This window comes from Humulus lupulus, chromosome 7 (assembly GCF_963169125.1).
Source record: "Humulus lupulus chromosome 7, drHumLupu1.1, whole genome shotgun sequence".
Taxonomy (NCBI): domain Eukaryota; kingdom Viridiplantae; phylum Streptophyta; class Magnoliopsida; order Rosales; family Cannabaceae; genus Humulus; species Humulus lupulus.
In genome coordinates, this window is record NC_084799.1 from 143,732,379 (window position 1) to 143,748,255 (window position 15,877).

Below are 15,877 nucleotides of genomic sequence, written 5' to 3' on the forward strand. Positions count from 1 at the left end.
TGTAGGTTTAAAAGAAAATTATAAAAAAATGGCATTTCTTTTCAGCCCATGAACCTGGACCACGCCCAGCTCCTCCCTGCCCAGTCCAACCACGGCCCAGGCCCACGCCTTCCTGCATAGCCTACCTGCCTCGTGGGCCCGCCTGCCCAGCTCCTCCTCCCAGGTCCAACCCGTGTGGCCTTCTCCCAGCCTCCAGCCCCCACGGGCCTGTGCACCCCTTTGGCCCACCAGTGAAGCCTTCCCAGCCAGCACCAGGCCTGAGCCCAGCCAGCCCAGTTCGGCACAGCACTCCACTAAGCCTCCTGCCCAACCGAATCCCACCTGCCACCCAGCCACTTTCTCCCCTGTCATTTCCCCTCTTGAGCCCAAAAAAAATGTCCACAATGTACTTTTGCCCACTATGTCCAAAAAGCCACCTTTTTACCCAATTTTTCCACATATTTAACCACAACATCATCATTATACCCTATAATTTACCCCTACTTGCCATATTATTAATAATTTAATTAATCTAATCAATTTAATTAATTTAAGTTGATTATTTTAATGCTCTCATTTTGGCTATAAATAAGGGTTTTCAAGACCATTTTGGGGTGCTTAATTTTTGGTTACCATCTTCTTTCTACCATTTCCTCTCTACCATTCTCTCTTCCATTTTGGGTTTTTCAAGAGCATTTTCAAGTATGTATTTTGTTTATTTTGTAATTTATATTCTAGTTATGTGCTTTTAATCTTTTTCATAAGATTATTAAGATCATGATGAAGCAACTTGTAACTAGGTAATATATATGTTGTATGTTGATTTCCATTGTAATGTAATAAAGTTTATGGATTTTTCTTCTTCATGAATTTCTTTAATCTTTAATATCTCATATTTTGGATTGTTAGATAATATGCACTTTGTTCTTCATTTTGCAAAAACATAATATTCTTTGTGCAAGATGTGTCATTAAATTGTACACATCCATGCTTAGAACAAAAATATATTATGTTTTGCCTTATAAATAATGTTATTTAATTTTTTATTGTTTCATTAGGTTGATTCACATTAAATACTTTGAAATTATACTTTTTGAAAAGTGAAGAAAAATCCTATTTTTTTTAGAAATAATTTGTTCTTAAAAGTATAAATCTATTTGGAAAATGATAGTTTGACTTATTTTAATTATCACTAAAACTTGGGAATCAATACACTAATAAGTATTATTAAACTTACATTTTGTGGATTCTAGTATCTTAATAATCTTCCTTTTACAATTTATTTTAAAAATCATAATTGCTTTATTTTTATTCTCTTAAATAGTTTGATTTTCAATCTTTTATTTTATGTTCATAATATTAAAACTCATCAATCTTTGGAGCTAGGTTAGAATTTATTAATTTTGGTTTAAAATAGTTTTCTTTTTTATTTTAGACAACTCCTTTGGGTTCGATATCCTTGCTTACACGATCACTATTCTATATGAACGATTTGTGCGGTTGCGAGTATAAATTTTTAAAACAAACCCGTTTTGGGTCCATCAATGTGTGTGCATGTTTATATATATATATGTATTTATGTGTGTATATGTGTATGTTTATATATATATTTGTGTTGACCCTCAAATTAGCCAACGGCACGGAGTCAAGTATACGACAGGAAATTAGTACGATGCTTGAGAATACAATCTAATGGAAAGTAAAGAACACCAAGAATTATAGTGGTTCGGCCCCAGTGGTTGGTAATGACCTACGTCCACTTGATACTATTATTGATATTGAGCTTCAAAGGTGTGATCAAAGAACTAGGGTTCCTGAGTTTCATGATAATAGCAATACAATTCGGAAAAAGATCCAAAGATCCCCCCTTGAGCTATTTCTTGACTATTTATAGGCTCAAGGAGGGTTACATGAGTCAATTAATCATATCTTTCCTTAATAAACGAATATTAAGGTTATAATGAAGAGCTATTCTCGGCAATCATTACAACTATACAAATTTATACATAAATAAACAGAGTATACGACTAGGCTGGTCGTATATAAAATTTGAACCCCTCATATGGAAGCATCTCTGGTCGATGAGCGAGCAGCATCTCTGCCACGTGTCCGCCACATGTCGAAAATTCTTGCCACGCCATCCACAACTATTTTTTGGATAAACATTTGCCACCCAAGTTTATTTATTGCAACCAGCAACAAGTAAACTTAGGAAACTAACCTTTTGTATGCCCCACGAAATCTATCAGAGACATTCGTGCTTCCTCGAAAAAGGTGACCTAATCACGTCCAATCACGCCTTTTCGATTTCCAAGTAATCCTTCTGACGGCTATTACACTCCCCCATACCTTAAAAAAGGTAACTCATGATTACCCATTTTCATCATATCTCAGCCATTATAAATAATCCCCAAATTTACCTTTTCACTTTTTACTCGCCATTTTCTTGCCAAGAACCCTCAAGAACTTCATCTCAGAGCTCAAAAACTTTGAAGATCATCCGTCGCTTGTTATGAAGATCCTCTGTTCCCACATCCAAAGTTGCTTCATTTTAGAACCTCTAATCTTCATCTAGGTAACTTTCTTCAACTTTCATGCTCTCTAACATGCCATGCATACTGTCACATGCCTGTTTTGAGTTCTGAAATTTTTCGTGTTCTTGGGTAGGAATGCATGAGGATTGAGTGTATACTGATTGATGCTTGATAGGGTAGTGTAGTTTTGCTTTTTAGGAGTTGGGAGCCAGTTTGATAGTCAAGATCGTAAGTTTAGGGCGTAAAATCAAAGTAAAAATTTGATTTTTAGGATAGTTGAAAAACTGGGTTTTTCCCGCCCCTTCGGAGTCGAAAAAGCTTTTTCCAGAAAAACTTTTTACTTTCACTTTTTGATCCATTTTTAAAACTGCTCGCATAGAACTTAGTGTTTCTGTTAGAATGTTGTTGGTCGTAAACGCGAGCAATGTTATTCCAACTTTCAACATAAGCTCTCAGGCTGTGCGTCTTATCTCCTCCTTTCTCTGTTCGCAACTTACATGCAAGATCCATGGGGGGGAGAAAGACCTATCGACGATGACTTTTTGGCTCAACTGCTTGAGGACGAGGAGCAACCATCATCACTGATACCTGACATCCCATACTCTCGTGTCACTTCAAACACTTCACCTGTCCTTGCTCAAAATATGGCTCGAACTAAAACCAAAGCCCAGAAAAAGAAAACCCCCAATCCTTCACATAAGCTTGCTCCTCAGGCTGAAATTCCCTCGACCTGTGGTCGAGGAGAAAATGTTCCTGACCCCAATATCCAAAGACACGCTCAGCCCTGACATGCCATTCAACCAGATGTTGAGTGGTATTTAGTACTTGAGAGCCGAGTGACGATCAGGATGATCGCCAACTACATCAGGAAGTATGGTCTCACGAGGGTGACCTTAGTCCGACCTAACCAAGACCAACGGGCGAACCTGCCCGAAGGCGCTTTCAGCGCCTGGTCGAGGTTCCATATTGAGGCAGGGGCTACCTTGCCTCTTCATTCATTTTTCCAAGGGGTGGCCAACTATTTCAGAGTTGCCCCTTTTCAAATAACTCCAATAGAATTCTCGCAGCACTTTTTATCCTGTACAGCCACAAAAAATGGCCTGTGCCAACTCCTCATGAGGTTAACTACTTGTTTAACCTCAAGTCTAACCCCAACTAAGAAGGCACGAGCTTTTTTCATTCTGTCATCAGGAAACTCGGCGCACCTTCCTGACTGACACCACCCATATATCGAATGTGGGGAGGTACTACCAGGAGTACTTCCTCACGACCAACATGATCGCGGACAATCTGGCCTTTGCTCAAGGAGGTAAAACCTTTGTATAACTGGTTGTTACTCTTTATTTAGTGTTCTTCTCCACATTCTCTTAAACTTTTAATGCCTTTCAGGCAGGTGGTTGCGACCAGACATGGAGTTGAGATCAGTCATCTTGGTCAGCATGACTGACGTAGAAAAAAGCGTCAAATATCTAGTCATAGAGGCTAACCTTAGGCTGGTTGGCCTCTTGGCCCCTCATCAGGACATGAGGGAGTCAACAGCAGGGAGTGCCACAGCTGAGGAGGAACCCGAGCAGCAACCACCAGTGTCGCCTCCACGAAGGAGACCAACCGGGGTCACGATCAGGGAACCCATTGGCACACCTTCAGTAGAGAGGCCCTCTGCCCCCTTGGGGAAGAGGAAAAAGAAGGCCACCGAGCCTGTCGAACACTTGGACGAGTCTTCAGATGAGAATGGTACAGTTATTTTGCTTTTAGATAGCTTGCCAATTCCCTGTCACCTATTCGACGGCGACAACAATTTTAAATATGCTCCAAATTTAGGTCCAAACTTCTTCATGTCAGAGAGTGAGTATAAGACTAGTAGAGTCTATAGTATAGCGACCAGTAATAATAGCTTGGGTATTTGACTTTGCAATTTTTCTTTATTTCTTTTCCTGGTGTAATATACTTAGTCATTTATACTATCTCATTCTTTGACATTTTGCTTCTTTTCCAGACATGGACTCCGTGAACGTGTTCGACATTTACAGCACTCCCGAGACTCCCACGGCTCCCCGGAGCAAAAAGAAGGCAAGCAAGAGGCATCCTGAGGAAAGCAGCAAAGCACCTCAGGCTAAGAAGCCTCACAATGTAGGCCCCCTGGAGGACGGGCCCTCAGCCAACGCAACTCCACCCTCTCCTCGCGAGCAGCAGACTCCCCCTGCTCCAGCCGGATCGACTCCACCTCCAGCGGCCTGAACCGACCAGACTCAGCAGGCCGGTCCTGCCTCGACTGGGGGTAACATAACTAGTCGTGCCTTTATATCGGTCAAGGATAGGGTCGCGAAAATTGTAAAGCACGACCGTTTCCAAGAGGCGATGGCCACGACAGATGCGATGGACGTCGATCTGATCCTAAACTGCGCCTTAAATGAGTTTACCAGTGTAAGTCATCTTTTTCTGCAGAGGTAGCCCTTCTATATTCTACAGTTAGTCTAACTTCTGCTTTAATCGCAGGCAATGCTGACCCTTACTGCCGGCCGTCTCCACTCGGGTGTTGTTACCGAGCAGGCCAAATCTTTGGAGCAACGACATGCTGATGAACTCAAAGCTGCCGCAGAGAAATATGTCGAACAACTTGCAATGGTGCTTGAGGAGAAGAATAAACTGGCTGAGGAGCTGAAGGCGAAGAAAAAGTCTCTGGACAAAGCCATCAATCAGAGGGACCAGTTCAAGGAGTTTAACCGCGTCAATTACCACGCGGCTAAACAACTCGAGGAGGACTTGGCTGCGAGTAGACAGGAGAATACTACCTTGGAGGGCTGGATCGAGGAGCTTAAGAAAGCCAATCCTAGAAACTTAGAAAGGTATAAGAATGCCACTCCCCGATGCTTCTACGATTTCTGGAAGCACAACTAGGGTGCCAACTTCAATTACCTTCCTGAGAATGCAAGAAACGCCGAGCGAGCTTGCTGTGCTGCTCGACTGGCTGAGGAAGAAAGAGCAAGGATTCCTGCTTCCTCTGAGATCTCGCTGGCCATTGGGATGGACGGGGCAGACAATGAGGCTGCTGACGTCGTCAATCAGGGCCCTCCTCAAGATCCTCCGGCTCCTTAGTCTTTTCCTGTTTTTATTTTCATCTTTTTAACTGCACGACCTACGGGTCGTGATGTAAAGAATTTTTTTTTATTGCTGCATGGGCAGCTTTTACTTTTATTTGAACAATTACATCCGAGTAGTGACTACTCGTGGTGTAAAAGGATACATTTTGATATTATAATATATTTGCATCTTATTATAACATCTGTTCGCATGACCGAACTTAGCATAGCACTTTGGTTTGATTTAACAAAATAATTTTTTTTTAAAAAATACTCTAAGTACCCTAGCATGCTTTCACTTATTTTACTCATGTGTTTACACACCTTTTAACGATATGCTTTGCTTACTTGTACCTTATATACCCCCCAAGTGATCGAGGAGCTTTAAGTCATTGGTCACTTGCCTTGACAAGAACCTGTTCGAACATTACTGCTCGTAGCAATATGATTAGCATTATAATACAGCAAAACAACACACGTAATGAGCAAATACTTGTAATACATACAATGATTGGCAAGAAATGACTGGCTGCGCACAATCCCTTTTATTTCTTGTAATAAATGGACTATGTCTGTATGAGTGATCAATAAGATCTTACACTTATAAGCGATCAGTCACATAAAATGACCAACCCTTTTTCAAAACTTGTAAAAAGTAAAATTAATACAAGCCAATTCTTTAAGAAGAATTTTCATTGGTAATACTTGCGCAGGTGTTCTCCATTCCAATAGTGAGGAACGAGATCTCCATTTAAGCGTGCAAGTTTATATGTGCTTAGGTGAAGGACCTCATCGATCTGGTATGGCCCTTCCCAATTAGGCCCGAGTACCTTAGCAGCTTGGTCGCGGGTGTTTAGAAAAGCTCTTCGGAGTACAAGATCTCCGACATTGAATTTTCTTTCTTGCACTTTAGAGTTGAAATACCGAGCGACCTTCTGCTGGTACATAGCTACTCGGAGTTGGCCTTGTTCACGCTTCTCATCGATTGAGTCTAGGGATTCCATCAATAGCTGGCTATTAGAGTCTTGGTCGTATGGTAATCTGCGGTGCGAGGGTGGATCCAACTCGACAGACAACATAGCTTCATACCCGTAGGCCAAGGAAAACAGGGTATGACCTGTTGCTGTTCGGTGGGAAGTTCTATATGACCAAAGAACATCAGGAAACTGCTTTGGCCATGCTCCCTTAGCTTCTTCTCGATCTTCTTCAGTGTATCCTTCAGCATTTTATTAACTGCTTCGATCTGCCCATTCGCTTGGGGATGAGCGACTGAAGAAAAGCTTTTGATAATACCATGCTGTTTGTAGAAGTCCCTGAATAGATCACCGTCAAATTGGGTGTCGTTATCCGAGACGATCTTCCTTGGCAATCCATATCAACAAACGATGTTCTTGACTACGAAGTCATGAACTTTCTTGGTCGTTATGGTTGCCAGTGATTCAGCTTCGGCCCATTTGGTGAAGTAATCGACGGTAACCACTACATACTTTACACCACCTTTTCTTGTAGGCAAAGATTCGATTAGATCTATTCCCCAAACTGCGAAGGGCCATGGACTCTGCATTTGCTTTAACTCGTTGGGGGCTGCTCATGGGATTTTGGAAAATCTTTGACACTTGTCACATCTCCGCACGAACTCCATTGAGTCTTCATTCATGGTTGGCCAGAAATATCCTTTCCTTAGGATCTTTTTTGACAGACTTTGCCCCCCAGCGTGGTCCCCGCAAAAACCTTCATGCACCTCTTTCATCGGTCGCGGGAGCCAGCCAAACCCTTGATTAGCCCGTTGGAGCAGAAACGGATGTCGTGAAAATGACTCAAACCGTTGCCCAGAATAACCAAGAGGGTGGAGGCAAGAGAAAAGGAAGGGGTGACGGCGGCCAACACGGTTTGAAGAAGAACAAGCCCGCAGAAAAGTTTAAGCCAGTCTACGCGGCTCATACCGAGCTCACAAACACTAGGGAACACATTTTCCTAGCAAACTATGCCCGCCTCCCCTGGAAAAAGCCGAAGCCTTTGAAACACCAGAAGGCCAAGAGGGACCCTTCCAAGTTCTGTCGATTCCACAATGACATTGGCCACAACACTGACGATTGTAGGCATTTGAAAGATGAGATCGAGACACTCATCAGAGCTGGACCTTTGGCTCAATATGCGCGGAACCGGGTTCCTACTGGTCAACCAGCCCCGGAAGCTCCGGTAAATCAACCCAGGCCCCGGATAAATTAGGATACCCCTCCTCCTGTAATAGGAGGAGATATATCCACAATCTCCAGAGGCCCCCATCAGGCCGGCATGAGCAGAGGTGCCCAAAAGAGACATGTCAACGATTTGAAGGCTCATAACGGAGTGGAATTCGTCTCGAAGCAGCATCTACCCAAACAACAACGATTGGAGAGGCAACCAATCATTTTTACCGAAGAGGACGATGGTCACGTCTAGTTCCCCCATAACGATCCTCTAGTCATAACTACCCAGCTCGCCAACCAAAGAGTTAGGAGGATACTAGTCGATAATGGGAGTTCGGTGAATCTGCTATTCCGGTCCATGCTGAAGAAAATGGGACTTTTCGTAACCGAGTTGAAGGCCACCTCCATGATCCTGTATGGATTTTCTGGAGAAGGGTCGGCAGTGATAGGAACAATCGAGTTAGTTATAACCTTGGGAGAGGGACCCCAAACTGTCTCTAAACTCCTCGATTTCGTGGTTATCGATTGTCCCACTGCGTACAATGCTATTCTGGGCTGGCCTACGTTGATGGCATCTGAGGCCATAACTTCTATCCGCCATCTCACAGTCAAATTCCCCTCCTCTACGGGGATATGTACGGTCCGAGGTGATCAGCTCGCTGCCAGAGAATGCTATAGCATTTCCCTGAAGGGAAAATCACAACCCGGACAGCAGACGATGACCATTCAGGGCGGAAGTGAGGAATCTCAAGAAGTAGGATCTATTCCGGAGATAGAAAAACCTCAGGAAGCCAACGTGGAAGGTATCACCTTGAATGATGATATCTACCCCAGGATAGGCATAGATTGATCCGAGCTCCAAGCCATCAAAGAGCTCGAAAGAGGTGAACATCGATCCAAGAGACCCCTCGAAGGTGGTGAAGCTCGGGAAAAACCTGTGTAATGAGAGAAAGGTGGAGCTGCTGAGATTTCTGCAAGAGAATCTAGACGTGTTTGCCTGGTCTCATGAAGATATGATAGGGATTAGCCCAAGCGTCATCATGCACGCCCTCAACTTGGACAAAAACGTGCCTGCGAAGTCCCAGAAACAAAGGCGCCTGGGCACGACCCGAGCTGAGGCCTTATAAGAGGAAGTAGCTCAACTCTTAAGGTAAGGTTTTATTCGCGAGGAAAAATACCCGATCTGGATCGCCAATCCTGTTTTGGTCCCAAATCCCAATAGGAAGTGGCAGACTTGCATCGGCTTTTCTGATCTGAATAAAGCCTACCCCAAAGATTGCTTCCCCTTGCCGAGAATTGACCAATTGGTGGATGCCACTGTGGGGCACGAGCTCATTTCCTTCATGGATACATACTCGAGCTATAACCAGATCGCCATGAACCCTGCAGACCAGGAACATACGAGCTTCATGACCTCAACCAACGTTTATTGTTACAAGGTCATGCTCTTCGGGCTGAAGAATGCAGGAGCTACATATCAGAGATTGGTCAACAGGATGTTTGCTAATCAGATCGGGAAAAACATGGAAGTGTATGTTGACGACATGTTGGTCAAGTCGAAAACCACCAATAACCATGTCCCCAATCTGAAGGGATGTTTTAAGATTTTAAGATAGTACGACATGAGGCTGAATCCCCAAAAATGTACCTTCGAGATTGCGTCAAGAAAATTTCTGGGTTTCATAGTCAACACCCGAGGAATAGAGGTGAATCCCGATAAAATCAGATCTCTACTCGAAATGCCATCACCCTGATCACGAAAGGACGTCCAAAGTCTGACAGGAAGGGTGGCGGCCCTTAATCAGTTCATTTCCAAATCAACCGACAAGTGTTTTCCATTCTATAACCTGCTCCGGGGAAATAAAAAGTTCGAGTGGACCGATGAGTGCGAGCGTGCTTTCCTCGACCTAAAGTCACATTTAGCTGAGCCACCCGTGTTGTCTAAACCAACAGCAGGAGAACCTCTTTTTCTTTACCTGACTGTCACGGAAGAGGACCAGTCTCAGAAGCCGGTCTACTACATTAGCAAGAGGCTCCTTAGAGCCAAATCTAGATATCTGATGATGGAAAAGATGGTGTTCTTCCTTATCACGGCCTCCAGAAAGCTCAGGCCGTATTTCCAGTCCCATTCAATCCACTTCATAACCAATCAACCTTTAAGGAAGGTTTTGCAGAAACCTGAGGCATCGGGACGTCTTTTGTAGTGGGCTATTGAGCTCAGCTAATTCAAGATACTATACGTGTCGCGAACTGCGATCAAAATCCAAGCTCTGGCTGATTTTGTGGCAGAGTGCACGGGATTCCAAGAGGAACCAATGGAAGAACTGGTATGGGCCTTGTGGAAAGTCTTTGTGGACGGTTCATCTAATGAGAGCAGGTCTAGAGCTGGAGTCATTTTGATATCCCCAGGGGGACATCAGTTCCACTCCGCGTTACTGTTTGGATTTGAAGCATCCAACAACGAGGCCGAGTACGAAGCTTTATTGGCTGGGCTAAGGGTGGCCCGAGAGCTGAAGGCCAGCTCCATCCAGTGCTATAGCGATTCCCAGCTCGTGGTAAACCAGGTATCAGGAGAATACCAGGCACGGGGAACCAAGATTGTGGCCTACCTGACCAAGGTAAAGAAGGAGCTGTCCGCATTTGAGTACAACCTATTTGAAGAGACACCTCGGGAGCAGAACGCCAATGCTGACGCCTTAGCGAAGCTTGCCGTCTCTGGGGAGACCGAAACCTTGGGCCTGGTACCGGTGGAATTCTTGGAAAGGCCAAGCATAGAGGAAACCGCAAGAGAGGTCGAGATGATCGATGTCAGGCCGACCTGGATGACTCCCATAGTCGAGTACCTCGCAACAGGAAAGCTACCTAAAGAGCAAAATGACACGAGGAGGATACTTTACCAATCACCGAGGTATACAATGGTAGACGGGATGTTGTACCAGTGTGGTCTTTCTTTACCTCTTCTGCGATGTGTTTCGCCAGGCGAAGCCAAGACTATTCTGTAGGAGGTGCATGGGGGATTTTGTGGGGATCATGCTGAGGGGCAAAGCCTGGCCTTGAAGATATTGAGGCAAGGATATTATTGGCCCACTCTATCAAAGGACTCGATTTCTTACGTCCAAAAGTGTGACAAGTGCCAGCGGTTCGCCACGATTGCCCGAGCTCCGCCAGTCGAGCTGAAGATGATCTCGTCCCCGTGGCCATTTGTGGTATGGGGAATTGACTTAGTTGGTGCCCTGCCCACGGGAAAAGGAGGAGTTCGCTATGCGGTGGTGGCTATTGAATACTTCACGAAATGGGCAGAAGCGGAGCCCCTAGCGACAATAACATCAAAAAGAGTCCTTGATTTCGTTGTTAAGAATATTGTCTACCGATTCAGACTACCGAAGAAGATCGTGTTAGATAATGAAACCCAGTTCGATATCGACCTCTTCACCGAATTCTGCGAAAGGCACGGCATAGTTAAAAGTTTTAACTCCGTGGCCTACCCCCAGGCTAATGGGCAGGTCGAGGCTATTAACAAGACGCTCAAAACGAGCCTTAAGAAGAGGGTGGATGAAGCTAAGGGAGTTTGGCCTGAACAACTTCCCCAGGTGTTGTGGGCATACCGGACCTCACACCGAACTTCGACGAGGCACACTCCTTTCTCCCTGACTTTCAGAAGCAAGGTCGTCCTTCCTGTCGAAACAAAGATAGTCTCGCATAGAGTCCAAGCATTTGACCAAGAACAGAACGACAAATTGCTCAGCGCGTCCCTCGACCTAATTAACGAAAAATGAGAAGATTTGCAGCTCCAGCTCGCACATTATTAACAAAAGATCACTCGTTATTTCAACTCAAGGGTCAAGAGACGCGTCTTTAAGTTAGGAGACCTGGTGCTCCGAAGGCTCTTTTTAGCCGGTAAGGATCCCAAGGACGGAGTATTGGGACCAAACTGGTAAGGACCCTATTAAATAATAGAGGTTATGAAGGAAGGAACCTTTCAGCTCACTCGGCTTAATGGGGAAACAGTCCCACAGACATGGAAGATTGTGCACCTAAAGAAATATTACCAATAGTCGTGCTTTTGTAAGGCTTAATTGTAAAACCCACCCTGTTTTATTAAAAAATGAGGAGTATATTTCTTGTATCGTATGTTTTCCTATGCATATAGGCTTAAAAGAGCGTGTTCAAAGTAACCAAGAAAGATCTTTTTCTGCTTACTTGGGGGCATATATCCTGGACCTAACCAGGTCCTAAAAAATTTAGAAGTTAGTTAAATTGATTAACCAGTGCTTTTCCTAAAGAGCACGAGGTGTCGATAAAACTAACGCGAACTAAGTTTTTAAATTAATATCCTGGATATAACTAGGCCCTAAAAAACTTAGAAGTTAGTTAAATTGATTAACCAGTGTTTTTCCTAAAGAGCATGAGGTGTCGATAAAACTAACGCGAACTAAGTTTTTAAATTAATATCTTGGATATAACCAGGCCCTAAAAAACTTAGAAGTTGGTTAAATTGATTAACCAGTATTTTTCCTAAAAGAGCACGACGTGTCGATCAAACTAACGCGAACTAAGTTTTTTAAATTAAATGTCCTGGATACAACCAGGTCCTAAAAGACTTAGAAGTTGGTTAAATTGATTAGCCAGTGTTTTTCCTAAAAGAGCACGAGGTGTTGATAAAACTAACGCAAACTAAGTTTTTAAATTAAATGTTCTGGATACAACTAGGTCCTAAAAAACTTAAAAGTTAGTTAAATTGATTAACCAGTGTTTTTCCTAAAGAGCATGAGGTATCGATAAAACTAACGCAAACTAAGTTTTTAAATTAATATCCTGGATATAACCAGGCCCTAAAAAACTTAGAAGTTAGTTAAATTGATTAACCATTGTTTTTCCTAAAGAGCACGAGGTGTCGATAAAACTAACGCGAACTAAGTTTTTAAATTAAATGTCCTGGACACGACCAGGTCCTAAAACTTAGAAGTTGGTTAAAATTGAATGGCAGTACTTTGCAACCTCAAAGAAAAACAGTCAATTAACTAACACGAACTACGTTTTTACCAAACACTTCATATTAAAAAGAAAAATAAATAATGAAATAACTAAAATCATAAAATTGTCTCGAGGAGAAAAACCTCGTAATAAATAATTACAAAAGATAAAAGTGAAAAAGAAAAATCCTATGCCCCCCTCAGGTCGCTCCGAGGACGTCACCTCCTCAGCATCCTGCTCGCCGGCAGCAGAGGTCTCCCTGGTCTCAGTCACCGCTGGCAGCTCCAATTGTAGCTGAGCCTTGAACTTCTCCAGGTAGTGTCCCCATGCATCGGGGGCCATGAATGAGAAGTTACCGTCTTGGTTTAAGGCCCAAAAATGGTACAACATACTGTCCATGGAGAATGCTGACGCTTCCTTCTCCTCCCGGACGGTCGCCTCGGCTTCCAACAACTTTGCCTTGGCCCCCTAAAGCTCGACCTGGAGAGCTGCCGAAGTAGCTCTTGCCTCCTGCTCGCTTGCTTAAGCTGTGGCTAGGGCAGCTTTCCCTTCTTGCTCAGTTGCTTGGGCAGTAGTGAGGGCAGACTTCGCTTCCCGCTCACTTGCTTGGGCTACCGCCAAGGCAGCCCTAGCAGTCTGCTCGTTCTGCTCTAATGCGGCGAGAGCAGCTTGGGCTGTGGTTAGCTCAGCCATAATCTCCTCATTCCTGGACCTAGCCCGAGAGATGCTGTAGTGGAGAGCCAAGATCGCCTGCAAAAAGCAAAGGAACCATTAGACACATTCCCGAAAAGTAAGATGTAAAAAGTGGTCGGAATAAGTACTTACTATGAGGTTCATCCCGAGAGAAGATTCCATCACATTCTCAGGGCTCCTCTCCTCGATAGCCCTCAGATCGGTGGGCTTGGCTTTGTAGAAGTGCTCCACCGAGTAGTTTGCCGTCTCGTAGACGGTCCCCTAGAAAGTGTCTGGAATCAGTTCTAGATCTTGAGGGTTGACGGGGATGTGAACTGTGGCAGCAGGCACCACCGGAGCTTGGGGACCAACCGATGCTATCGGCTCTCGACCAGGAGGAAGAGGTGGAGGAAGGCGAGGAAATTTCGCGGTAGGTCTGGGCCCGAGCTTTTCCCCTTAGTTGGGGATTGAGAGGTGGTTGCAGCCGGGGGCGGTGTTTTCTTAGTAGAAGGCCGATGCCTCTTGACGAGGGGACCCTCGATTGGCTTCCCTCTTGGGAACATCGATCGGATGTCAGGTCCTCCCCTCTCTGCCATCTCCTCGCCAGAAAAGAAGAATGAAAAATATGTTAAGGATACATGCACATTCCTCAAAAGAAAATTATTGACAACACAGTAAAAGAATTTCCTATCCTCCGAGCTAGAGGAAGAGTCTACTTCCATGACCTCCGGCCTTAGGGCTGCTACAAGGGAAGGAGAATCTTAAACAACCACTTCTTGGATTGTGGGAGGTGTCGGCTCAGGCTCTACCTCGGGGCTAGATTCCTCCACGTATTGCCTAAGTCCAGGGGCAACTATACCCTCTAGGAGGGAGGGCTATGACCAAAGGTTGGTCCCGTACTCCTTAAAGAAGGCTGACCTAAAGGACAACGTATTGTCTACTACTACGGTACCCCTAGGACGGCCCGCGTCATTACGCAGTACTAACTGGTCTACACATTGGAGCAGGGTTACATTGAGGTCTGGGTCGTTTCGATGGCAGTGCACGAGCTGGTGTGGGTTAAACCTAACTAAGCTAAGGTCCACAGCTGCCCTATCTAGGTCCCGAAAGAGATAGAGGTTACCTTGTTCGGAGGGGCCGGCTGCTGCCCCTGATTGAGCTCAGTCCAAATCTGGATCCCGGGCAGCCTCCTGAGGTCGAGGTCACCATCGCCAGCCGCGACCTCGACCTCAGGAATGGTCTCCATCACGCGGGCTGCTGGTTGATTGGCCCGCGCCCTCCTCAAGGCCAGAGTCTGGCCTAGATCAGCTTACATGCCAGCATTGTCTCATCAGACACGAGCTAGCGGTAGTCCTTATCACTCGATGGAAGCCCCGCCAAGGGGTCGTATTGACCTGCGAGGGTCACTGATTTGTTCATCCTCACAAAGATGGTTGCACGACGTTGTTCCAGTCAGTATACACGCGAAAAAATAGAAAGGAAAGAAAAAAGTTTTTTTAGCCGTGGGCTGAGAATGGAAAGCTTATGAGGACGGTTTAAGTAGTGGTACTCGTAGTTACGAAACCCCATCGACATGAAGAACCGGTCCTTGAAGTCATTGGGGTGGCTGGGTAGCTCGATGACTGCAGGAGAGTTTGGGAAACGGGTCAAGTAGTAGAACCCGTCGCCTCGTCCCCATTGATCCAGGCTGGCTTTGAGGTAGAAGAAATAAAGGATGTCTGCTGGAGTAGGGACCTCCCACTCATGCCTCAGGAAGAGGTACCTCAGCCCCATCAGTAGACGGTAGGAGTTATGGGGCAGTTGGAAGGGGGCCAGCTTCACATAATTCAGGAAATCCGCGAAGTACTGGTCCAAAGGTAGGAAGGCCCCGGCCGTGAGGTGTTCGTCGCTCCAGGCCGCGAACTTCTCATCAAGAGGCGCGCAGCTCCTCTCACCCTCGATGGGAGGTTGAGCTACAAGAGCGTCTGTCCCAACTTCGATGTTATGGGACAGTAGAATCTTGTTGACCCTCCCTTGGGTCGTAATCTTTGAGACTATCCTCTCCGCCTCGAAGAAAGCGTCAGGTCCCAGCTCGACCTCCTTCTTCTCCGTGGGACCAAATTGGGGGATGGGAGAAATCACTTCAATCTCTTTCCCCTTGCTAGACTGCTGGGATGACGATCCAGCCATGCTTTTCTTGGGCGCATTCTTCTTGGGTCCCATCTGGTGGCCTAACGAACAAGAACCAGGAAAAACTTAAATAGGCGACCTAAAAATAGAAAAGGGAAAACAGCGCGAGAAGAAATGATTTTCATACACGGGCTAAGGTAATCTCAGCCCTTGGTGTGTGAAGCCATGCGCTGCCATAGTCACGCGCCCAGATTCCCAACGGATCCCTGATCTCTAGGGATCTTTATGTCAGGAAGGGCAGATTATTGCTTGCCATGGAAGGGATGTTTTGAGAGAAAAA

General features: G+C 45.1%; 1 protein-coding gene across 1 annotated transcript in view; it reads left to right on the forward strand.

Annotated features, from left to right (window-relative positions):
- LOC133792253 (uncharacterized) overlaps positions 1-15,877 on the forward strand; it is a 69,273-nt gene that overhangs the window by 17,417 nt on the left and 35,979 nt on the right. Inside the window, exons 4-6 of the mRNA XM_062230161.1 lie at positions 3,862-3,946; positions 4,510-4,643; positions 5,010-5,359. Coding sequence (XP_062086145.1) covers positions 3,862-3,946; positions 4,510-4,643; positions 5,010-5,359 — 569 coding nt within the window. The remainder of the gene's footprint in view (positions 1-3,861; positions 3,947-4,509; positions 4,644-5,009; positions 5,360-15,877) is intronic.